We start from the raw sequence: 11,561 nt of genomic DNA, 5'->3' as shown, positions 1-11,561 counted from the left end.
AGGAGATTTTCTTAATTGAAACCAATGTAAGAATATTTAAACTGGTTCATATGGTTTGAGACCAAATGACAGTGGGGAGCCTAAATGGGTTTTTAATCACAGTATATGCAATGCAAAACAAAAAGTCAGTTAAAGTTCACAGATTCATGCTATGCTAACCAGGCCTACCAGGGCAAGGAAAAACGAGTTTTCCTCAACCTCGTTCTCAGAAAGAGCTGAACTGTTTTTGCTACAACTTTTTTTTTCTCTTCGATATTTCTCTTTATTTGTTTTCCATTCTAGAGTGTGCGCTCTAGTCATTCTCCTACCTGTGGTTAGTGTTATTCAAAGAAGACACACTGTAACTGAAACTCTGAGTTCCCTCCAACTAGTCCAGTACCACCTCCATTGTCTGAGAATCCTGAAAATGGTTAAAAATAAACATGTTTTTCAAAGTGGACAAGGCTGCCTTTGTAAAATCAGAGCAAAAAAAAAAAAAAAAAAAAAAAAGCTTAGCTAAGAAGAGTTTGGGCTTTCATCAGAACCATGTACATGACCAACTACCCTGAAATGTGGTGATAATGTATGTAAATATTTTTCTACTGAAGAACATTCACCAGGTACATTTTTGGCTGAATATCAGCAATTTTGTGGTGGAGGATGATTGTGTAAGGCACATGAAGATGCAAATGCTTCAGTTTTCCCTGTGTATAGAAGAAACTTCTGACTGAAGTGTCATGTCTGGAGTACAAGTTCTGATTTTTTAAAAAATCTTAAGCAGTAACTTGCTCAAGCCTAAAATAATCAGGGCTCAGACTATTCATGTTTTGCAATATTTTTAGCAGCCAATAAGTAATCGGTGTGTCTTTTTTCACACAACCCTGGTGAACAATTCTGAAAAATAAAGCTGTGTCATAGATTACACCAGTCCCAATGAGAATGCAGCAGTTGTACAGCCCTGAAAGCTGTGGATTCTCTGAAACTCGAACCACAGTGGGAGGCTAGACATTCGCAGGATGTCCTGAAGCCTGTGATTTTTTCAGTCAAACTTTCTAAGTCCTCCTGAAGAAGATGGCTGCGACACAAGTTGACCAAGCATGTTGTCCGATCAGCATGGACAGCTGTGGCTTTAAACAATGACAGCCATTGTTAGGTCAATTTTAAAGTAGGTCCTTAAAGTTAATGTGATTATGCAAATGTTGCCCTAACTACCATGGCTGTCTTATATCCTTCACAAATGAGTGCATTGTCACTTTTCATTATGTGCATACAGTCCCGGTGGTTTGGTGGTATCATTGTATCTCTTGGAAATGGACCATGTAAAGGCCATTCACTGTTGGCACTGCATTGTGCTTTCCCCAAGCAGACCAACCTTGACCCACAAATGAGGGTGGTAGAGATTTTCAGGCCGAAACCTGTGTATGTTATTCACATGATTACTCCCATTGAGTTGGCTGGAAACTCTTGCAGCACGTATGGAAGAATTAGGTTAAAATACAGTTGTGAAATTAAGTCCAGTCCACTCTAAACCCCGATGTATCTGAACCAACCACTGACAAGCTTACTTATACAAGATCTTGTGTTAAATCACTTGCAGCATAAATTGAAAAACTGACACATTATTCATTGGGAAAAAAAAAACCCCAAACATGTCAGACAACTTCTGCGTATGATTTTTTCCATGGTATCTTTATGATTATTATTACTATTAATTTGATTTTAATCATAAACCACCCTTCTACAGAAATCTGTGATCACAAATGAGGAAGCTGAGAAATCTCAGGATCTGTGTGTTCTGGAAGGTGGCAGATTTCAGACGACTCATCAGTTGGGGGACATGACTGATTTCAGACTCTTGGTTGCATTGCTTTCAATGAAAACCAGTGACTTGCAGTTTCAGTTCTCATCACAGAAGATGTTCTCACAGCAATCTCTTGTTTGGATGGTTTTCTCTTTTTCTGAGTGCGGAGTCTGGTGTTTGTCTGAGTTCTGCCCTTTGTGAGCTTTTGTTCTGGTGGACAACAGACTCCATAAAGCAGGCATGTGATACACAGCCTATAATAGATTCAGACTGCTGGTTGGGATTTGGGCCTGCTCAGTAAAATATCCTTCCTTTATTTCTAACATAATACCCTACATATATACGTAATAGATAGACACAGAGAAAGAGAGATTTGCATGCACTTACTTAGTATGAGTAAAGGTAAGGGAAAATCATCACCTCCCAGGGAAGTCCTTTGCTGACTTGCAGCAGCCGCTTTATGAACACAAACTTCCTCAGCAGTTTGAAGGGCTTGGAAACTGCAAGGGCAGCACACTCTGTTGCTTGATTGTGTTATTCTACATGAAACTTCTCAAAACATCCTCATCACTGCAACACTTGAACATTGCTGCAGAACTAGGGTGTCTTTGGCCATCCTGTGTATTCAGTCAAGAGAAATCTGGTCAGTCCAAACCTTTACTTGTAGCAGTTGGGCTCTCTTTCACAGAGCCTGGTTTTACTGGAAAGGTTGGATTAGGGTGTGGAAACCTGCTTTGGTGGAGCAAAAGCAAGTGAAGCTGCAGCACCCTCAGCATGGTCTTCCAGAGAGTACAAGGCTGCCTCTGGGGCATTAAGCCTTCTGGAAAAGTTCCTGTGCTCTAGACAAAAGTGAGTTTCTGTTATTGGAATCCTTTAGAAAAAGTTACGGATGTTAAAGAGGAAAGAAGAAGAGCTTGTACCTCTGACAGGAAGGCAAACAAAGGTAGCAAATAAATTTCCACATTCACTCTGTTCAATATGTCACATAAAAACCAAGTTGCTCCATTGATCAACTTTCAGAGAGGATGGTAATAAGTGTTTTTTGGATGTTGGACAGACAGCACAGCAAAATTTGGTAGTGGCAAAAAGGAGGAGGGACTGCTGGAAGAATCCAGCATCTTATTTTAATCATCATGCCTGCTGCTTTGTGATTTCTGAGGCAAAATTGTGGTGCAGGTGTGTGTTGTGTTCAGTCCTCCCTGATCACACTGGGTCTGGCTCTGAGACCCGAAGAGTAGCTACTGCAGCTGGCTGCAATGAAGGTTGGTACTAGAAATCCCTGAGTTTCAAGGGCAGTGATGGAGGCGTGACTATCACATTAGTTCTGTAGCTTATGACCATACAAACTGGATTTGTATTTGTTATGGGGTTTCTGTTAAAGGATGTGGCCACAAATCAGAGGTTGGAAAGAAAAGGATTATTCTAACCTCTTTGATTAAAGAAAATTAAGAGTGTTTCTGTGACGGTGATAGCTCAGGAGGGGAGCCTGTGTGTTGCTGCTCCTGGACTGCCATTGTGGGACCTTGCAGGAGAGCCCATCCCCTTCCTAGGCAGGTAGGAAGCTGCTGAGAGGGTGCCAAAGCTGGATGTAACATGGCCTGTCTTGCCTATTCCTGGTGGAACTTCCAGCCAGGAGCATATCACCTCCAGAAAAAGGTTTTTGTGTACCTCCCTGACTGGAGGATGTTACTCGAGCTACAATCAGAGCTCGCTTTTCAGTGAAGATGATCCTGAACCTGTGGACACTGAGAGAACCATTGTGAGCAAGTGGAACCTCTGATGAGTGGGAGTGGCAGGAACACATCAGCCATGGGCAGGGAAATTATCCATGTCTTTAGTCCTGGCCCAGTATGGGCTTGGGTTCACTCCTGTTATGGAGAACAGAGACTTTTATCAATCCTTTTGCAGCAGTGTTTGGGCCTGAACCCCATCAGGGGCGTGCACCTTGGTGAAAGAGAGATGAAGTGGGTAGGGGTGCACAGGGGATGGCCAGTATGAGCAGAGCAGAAAAGGAAAGCAAAATATTATCTCTTTTCTTTATTATTACACTGAAAGATATTTTAGGCCTTTGACTACAGCCAACCACAGCTGTTTCTTAGTTTATTTCTTTGGTGCAAGAAGGCTTGGCTGAGCAGGTAGGAGGTCAATCCTCTTGCAGATTTCCATTTCCTAGCCAGAAGCACAGGCTAGCAGCACCTTTATCTGTACAGGAAGGCTGAGCCAGCACCTCAGAGGTCTCCGCCTTAAGCTGGTAGGAACACAGATATCAAAAACCCATCACTGAAATAGTGATAACCTCCATGCACCTTCAGATAACTCCTGTGCTGATGTACACTGATGAGAGAGTTAATGAAACATGAGAGAGACAGTAGGCAGGAAAGCACACCTGCAGGCACCCTTTCAAGGCTCTCTGGGGGCTGACTGTATCGGGAGGGCCATGGCAGGCTTGCAGCTGGGCTGGCAGGAACCGGGAGATGCAGAGGTGGTCTCTATGGTTAGTGTAGAAACCTGTCTGGGGAGAGCTTCCTGAAACTTTCTTCTTCGTCTTCTTCGCTTCTCTGACAGATGTGTGCACACGGCGCGTCTTGGAGCCGTGCTGATGGGTAGTGACTGAATCAAGGGGTAAAATTTGTTTTCCTCATGAAATGAAATTTCCTTGGCTGTGAATCGAACTAGGCTGTAAATGTGCATCTGTGCAGTCTGAGAAGTGGAGGCTGTTTTACAAAACAATTAAAAAGTCAGAAATTATTCTGATACTCAAATGGATTAGAAAAATGCCTTCTAGAAATCTCATGTATCAAGAGGGACTGTAAAAAACAAACCAAACAAATTATTGGTCACCAATAATTTATGGAAAAATAATAGCAGAGTGAATATATTTTGCAGCCCTTAACAATGAGCTGTTTAACCATTGCCAGCTTGCAAACACAGCTGAGGGTAGAATTTGGACCTCTCTGGTCTGTCTTCATTATCTCACCTCCATCAGTCACTGAGAGCAAAAAAGTCACAAACAAGTTTATGCTGGTAGCAGGGTCTTCACTGAAAAGTGCTGAGACATCAAAGTCAAGTTCAAAGAAAAGAGGCAAACAAAGGGAACAAGTGCATTTGGTCAGGAAACATGACTTCCTTTTGAATTAAGACATTAAACTGGAGATTGAAAGATGTGACCAGTGTGTTTCCTTGGCCACCCAGGCAGAACTCCACCATTACTCCTGAGCAACGTCTGCTCTCATGACTGACTCCAGCCGTGCTAGGAAACAAGGACAGGGGCAAAATGCAGACCAGTGCCTCAAAACCATTCTTTCCCAAACTGAAATATTTTCAACATCCTCCTTAAACACAGAAGAAATCAACAACCAACAACAAACCCAAAACCCCAACATATTTTAAATAGGTTTCTAGGAACAAGTCTTCTGTTCTGTGCTTTGCCATCACACCTGTCTCAGATCAGGAATGCAGTAGAAATACAATTAAATGTGGCAGGAATAAGACGAGGTTATGGTTATGATGTTCCCATCACAGTGTTACGGGAGCATCCTTTGCCTATGTGCCTGCCTGTGTGGGCTTGAGGGAGGGCTGATTGCCATTGACTTAGCTGGCACAGATCAGAATCAAGATTATGAATACAGAGAAAAAGACCTTCTGGCTTTTTTGAAGGATCACTCTATGTTATGGAATATTCAATGCTGTGCTTGCTCTCTGCTTTACCTTCAGCGGATTTATTTTGGCTCCTAACTACAACGTCTGGCTCTTTCATTCAAGCTCTGTTTTTTCCTGAACCAATTCAAATTCTGGCCCTTTTTCAGTTTAGGTTTATATCTGTCACATGGGTCAGACCTTTGGGATTTGAACCCCCAGAATTCCTTGCATAGAAGGCTGAAGAATGACAGGGAATTAGCTGGGAAACACCTCACACTCTGGTACTTTATTTTTTGCCCTGGCTCTTTTGTTTCTTTATTTTAAATTAGTGGCACATGCTGAAATGATAATTTAAATTCTTTTCAGAAATCAAAAGAATTCCCACTGACAACATTATTAAGTCATAATTACAGAGGATAAAAAGGTTAATAGGAATTTGAGCCAAATATCTACTCTCCATTAAATAAGAACTTGACTGAACCTGCATTCCTTTCATTTTGGTAGGTTACTCTAGGTTTAAATGGGTCCAGGACAGCCGTACACCTGTGCAAAGGGCCACTGCGAGGTCAGGTAGCTGCCGCCAAGACCACTCACTTGGACCTGTCTCAGGACAGCTCTTGCCTGACTGGCTCAAGATGGAATTTGCCAGAGAGGTGGGACTCCTCTTGGGCCTCTGAAAGATGTGTGTTTTGGACAGAAGAAAGACAGACAGAGACGTGTATTTCAGACAGAGAAGAGCAGAGTCACGCAGGGATATTTTGTGTGAGAAAGATGTGTGGGAGGTGGCACTTTGCTGCAAAGGAAATGCAGCCACTATTGGTGGAGGGAAAATAATCAGCTTCCTGGGTCTAGCATCCAAAGAAAGCCTCTTCCTTCACCCATGCTGGGCACCACACGCATGCAGAAACACATGCAAACCGGCCTGAGCCTACAGAGTGTTTTGCATTTTCAGTGAAATGAGAAACGGGGAAAAGAAACATTTTCCTCTGTATTAGCTCTAAGTATGACCATCTAGATGACAATTATTGTAGCAGTTATACACGTTTAAAATGGATTTTAAAGCAACTGAAGGTGCAGGGGGGAAAAAAAGCTCACTCCTTTTTCTGGGCACCTGCAGGCAGAGCTTCCATAGCTCCCAGCACTGGGATAATGGTCTCTTTAAACTCAGCCAGGATCTGCGCAGTAACCACTGGAGCCATACAAGGCAGGGGCTTTGCCTTGAAGTCCCGTTGAAAACTTGGCGCTCCTTTTTCCCTTTTTTTTTTTTTTCCCTTCAAGAGCTGTAAGGCGCTGCCTAAGCGGCGCGGCGTGCCTCAGGGCAGGCCTCCCCTCCCCGCACGCCGCCGAGCCCCGCAGGGCGCTCACATCCCGCACACGCCTTTTCCCGCCGTGAGCCCGGCAGCTCCGGCACCGGCTCCAGGCAGCGGCTCCCGCACACTTCCCCTTCTCCGCCGTCCCCCGGGTCACACCGAGGAGCTCCTCGGGGCTGGCTCTCCCCGGCCCCCAGCGCTGGGTGAGAGCCCACACCCCACAGGAGGCGTGGATGTGAAGCACACAAAACAACTTGGAGCGCTGGCCCATTCTCACGCTGAAAGACAGAAGCACACGAGCAGGGACCTGTGCAGAGGGTGAAAAGGGCCTTGTTGCTCCTCCTGTTCTGTGCACTGCATGGTTTGAGGGACAGCATGTGCCTTCAGCCTGGGAGGAGTAGGCAGGTGCTGGGTAAGGAGCAAAAAGGACTGCAAGGCTCAGCACATACATGGCTACTCTTTCACCATGGAGCTGAAGTCTGCTGCACCAATGTCATTACGACTTCGAAGCACTTGCATCAACTTACATTTCAGCAATTTATTTTCAAGCTACTCAATAAGATGCCTTTTTTTTTTTTGTTCTGACAGGATGCCTTTTATTTGTTTGTTTGTTTTGTAAGGAATTGCTTTTATCTCCAGCCTTCCTAGGGCTGAAAGTCCCTCAGCATGTCAGCTGTGTGAGGCTCTTGCAGGTCTGTCCAATTATTTGCTGTGAAGCACAATGCACCGGGGTTTCAAAGTAGATTCTCACCTCTGTTTTCTTAAGACAAGCATGAAAAAAAACCTGTTCAACAGTTATAAGAACTCCAGAATACTTTTCTCCTATTCAGTTAGTTCCTGACCTGATTGTCCTCAGATGAAAACATAAATTAGCCAGCATAGTGGGATAAGGGCAGTTTTGCACAAAAGGTGCAGTGAGTCTCCCACTGACTGAAGCTGACCTAGACTTTGGTGTCAATAGAGATGTGCCCTGAGACCACAACATGCTCAGTACTCACTGTTTTGTGCTGTGTTCCTTCCACTTCCTTAGCAATCAATGAGAACTGAGGATTTTGAGGCTATGGTGTGCAAAACTCTATTCCTTGCTTATCTAAGTGTGCTGGGAAAAACCTTCTTGGCTTGATTGTTGCCTTTAACACCACGGCCAAAAAACTGAAGACAAACAAGATTAGGAGGCCATGCAGGTTTAAGTAAAAAAGAACACACTTTATTTATCTACAAGGCAGTACATTGTTGTATAAAAAATTAAGTGCAGATAAAGCTGCACCAAATGCTATTAAGGCAGCAAAGTCAGAGGCTGTTATAAAAACACACAAAAATAAAAAAATAAAATAAAATCAGTGTTTTGCCATATCAATAAAGATCATTGTATGGCAGTACAAAGAACCATGTATTTCTAAGAATCTGATTCAGTACACAAGACCCAAGTTAGGGAACAACTAGCTAGACATGGAACAAAAGAGACAACATGAACAAGACAGTGTTCTCCCAAACATATGAAGGTGCAATGCATGCTGTTACAAACCAATGAGAAACAAAACAATACATCCACACAAATAAAAATCTCCCAAGAACAGTGTTCAAAAATATTGCTTTAAAAAAAAAGGGGAAAAAATATAAATGATGTAAAAAAAATTAAAACAAAAAGGTCTGAAATGCTAGTGCATAGTCAATTAGCTAACATCAACATTTGTTTTTTTCCATATAAAGCTCTACTGCTCCTTTTACACTAGCAGCATGTCTACACGCTAAGGTCTGTAGCAGCAAAACACAGTATTCATTTGGCATTTACAAAATTAAATTACTGAATAAAAATATAATTTTTCTCATAAATCTATGTTTCATACAGTAATATTTTTTAAAGCAAGCTAATTACCCACCCCCCCCAAACACACAATGTATAATGGCCTAGAACCAAAACAGAAAGGAGTATTTCAAGAGGCATGGATGTTTGAGCATTCACGATCTTGATCAGCTTCCCCCTTTTGCACAGACAAGCGTTTGTAGTAATGCTTTTCACTTCGGTATTTTACACCAATTCATTTTGTTCAGTGATTTAAAATATATCTGTTTGAGTACCTGCTCTTTTATTATTAAAAAACAAAATAATAATAAAAAAAGAAACAAACTAAACCCCACCCCTGGCTAGCACATCACTGAAATAACAATACTGGTGTATTAAGTCTGCTTGATCTCAAAAAGTACAAGAAAAATTATCTTTATTATAAGACTGCACTTAAGATCATTAATTACTGATTCAAACTCAATACCTAATAATTTAGGCAAGTATCATTAAAAAAACACAAACTCTTAAGTTGGGTGAAATCCAACAAGAATATATATGCTGAGTGACTAAATGCACTTTGTGCCGCTCCCAACTGTTGTACCACAACAAAGATAGGCTCTTCTCCCATTCATGAAAAGTTCTCATGCAGAGGAACAGGAATTTCCCAGAGGAGGTGAAGTGTTCTCAAAACCATAATGCTTCTCTGTGTGTCGACCCTTTCACATCACCAGAGTCCGGGTGGGGAAGGTGGCCATGTATTTGCGTGCCTGATCTGGCAGAGCCATCTGATCCTCGATCTTCCCACAGGATGCTGGCTCCCAGGTGTTGTTCAGATGCTAAATTAGAAGAGAGAGATTTAGTTTGAATGCTGTGTGATTTATCCACAGTCCCAGCCAAAGCTGGGCCTGCTCATAATTAACTGTTCCATGAACAGGCAGTGGGGATGTGGTCCTGTCCCCCAAGAAACAGAAATCTCAACACAGCAGGCAAAAAAATGTCACCCTGACTTCTCAGTTAGTGACCACAGGGGCAGATAGACCAGATGATCTGCGGAGGGGACACCACAAGAGATCCAAGCTTTTCTGCCTCTGTCTCAGTGTCTTTTCTATAAGGCCATACCTATAGCCTTGCCTTTAATCCTTTAGGAAGGTCTAAACGGGAACATACTTGGCAAGTGAACTTTATGGTCAACAGAGCATGGACAGGCCACAGCCCACAGTTAAAATATTCTGTGTTGTGACCATGCACAAATTCCTGCCAAACTTCCACTCTAAAAATGCAGCTGCTCTGTCCTGAAGTTCCCTAAAGGAACCTGACATCCTTGACAGCCTGACCACCGCTGCCGAGGATTCCCGTGCTCAAAGCTGCTTCCACCTGTGTGCAGTGATCAGCACCCGCCCAATAGCTCAGCTCCTCTGGCAAAGGAGAAGGGAGGGGGGCTCGACTCTCAGCAGAAACAGCTTTTTAATTATCATGTAAGCCATTTCACTTTTTGTGGTATTTATGGAGGTTGCAGACACCATTTAGTATAATGCTGAAATGAGATAAACCTATCTGCAGAGGGCTGTGTGTGCTGTATTTATTTACTCACTACACATGTGAGACATTTCTCATTGCCTTGAGCTATAAACAGCAATAAAATTTAAAAGCTCCTGGAATTTACCAGGATACACACTTTTATTTTTTTCTGTTGAACTCTCTCATTTACCCAGTGTATCTGCCTTTCCATACTGAAATTTTCTCTAAGACCTGAATAAAACTTCTATTAACATGTAGTTAGCCTGTACAAATACTCTGCATTCCAAAAATGCACACAATTGTGCTTATGTTTCCACAAATAGATCCCAGTACTGCTGAATACTGAAAAGGTGTATGCTCAGGATCCACCAGTTAAGACAAGTCAGGAGAAACCTTTCTCTGTTCTCCATTGCATTCAAAAAGGATCATCTTTGCAGGACAACAATTACATTGCTCAAAGAGATGTCCAAAGCCTTCCCGACCTCAAGGACACTGGGTGAATCATGATGAGTGGACTGCAAACCATCTGCTAAGAGCAGAACTGTCCTGGCGTGCCCAAGGCTCCTTCTGCCAACTTATAGTTGCCAACTTCAACTTCTAGCTGTTAACTTTGCAAAAGGATCCTTAAACTATTCTCTGGCCTAAATGTTCACAGAATGCCCTTCTGACTGTAAACAGTGTTATCTAGGACATATGGGTAGTAAAAGGCTGGGCAACTATGACATACAGATAATTTCACATAACATGCCCTAATCAGGGCACCAGCACAAACACAGGGACCGAGGTTCCTGCTTTGGAGGGCTTACAGTCTAAAAGGGACAAACCCAGTGAATAACTAAAGCAAGCATGTTACTCCTCTGCAAACTTCTGCTGGGCTTCCCTAGACATGGCTTTCTCTTCTCTGTAGAGAAGTTCCAAATGTTGCCTCTTGTCCTGGATGCCATTTTGCAAGCAAAACTGCTGAGCTTCAGTAGGAGTTCCCTTTCTGAAGGAGAACCAGGTCAGGCCTCAAATCATTCAGTTTCTGAAGTTTTTGTGGGAAAGCTGCATTTGTGAAGTGAGCAGACATGCCATACACCTTTTTTCTAGAGCTGTGTACCTTGTGCTGTGGCTCAGCTGAGGCCACATGGCAGAAAGCAGGTGTGACACACTTTCTGCATGCCACAGACCCGCATGCAACACACCACAGCTCCTTTTATGTTTTGGTTAAACAACTTCCAGGGTAACTTTTTCAAAGGCACCTACACAAGCTGGGAACCTACAACTCCCTATTGATCCTCAGTGGGACTCAGGCACCTGTGCTTATTTTCTCCTGCTGTTTTAGAGGTATTTGCATGAGGAACCAAATTAATGCTTGGTATAATGCCATCGGTTTTACTTAGAAGTTGGATTTGTTCTGTACACCTCAAAAGCAGCTGATAGTTCCTGAATATCTGTAATTTCCAAGGACAGAAATATGCATCTAACCAGTATTTCCCTGTGATCCCCAAAGCTTCAATGCACCAGTCTAGAAATAAGAGATCAGCAG

General features: G+C 42.9%; 1 protein-coding gene across 1 annotated transcript in view; it reads right to left on the bottom strand.

The window, feature by feature from the left end:
• Positions 1–7,914: 7,914 nt before the first annotated feature.
• Positions 7,915–11,561, bottom strand: part of MYB (MYB proto-oncogene, transcription factor) — a gene marked incomplete at its 5' end in the record, with an annotated part of 28,255 nt that continues 24,608 nt past the window's right edge. The window contains one exon of the mRNA XM_066314419.1: positions 7,915–9,351. Coding sequence (XP_066170516.1) covers positions 9,235–9,351 — 117 coding nt within the window. The remainder of the gene's footprint in view (positions 9,352–11,561) is intronic.

Source organism: Sylvia atricapilla, chromosome 3 (assembly GCF_009819655.1).
Source record: "Sylvia atricapilla isolate bSylAtr1 chromosome 3, bSylAtr1.pri, whole genome shotgun sequence".
Lineage (NCBI taxonomy): Eukaryota > Metazoa > Chordata > Aves > Passeriformes > Sylviidae > Sylvia > Sylvia atricapilla.
Note: the sequence above shows the minus strand (reverse complement) of the source record. Positions and strands in the feature narration are given on the sequence as shown.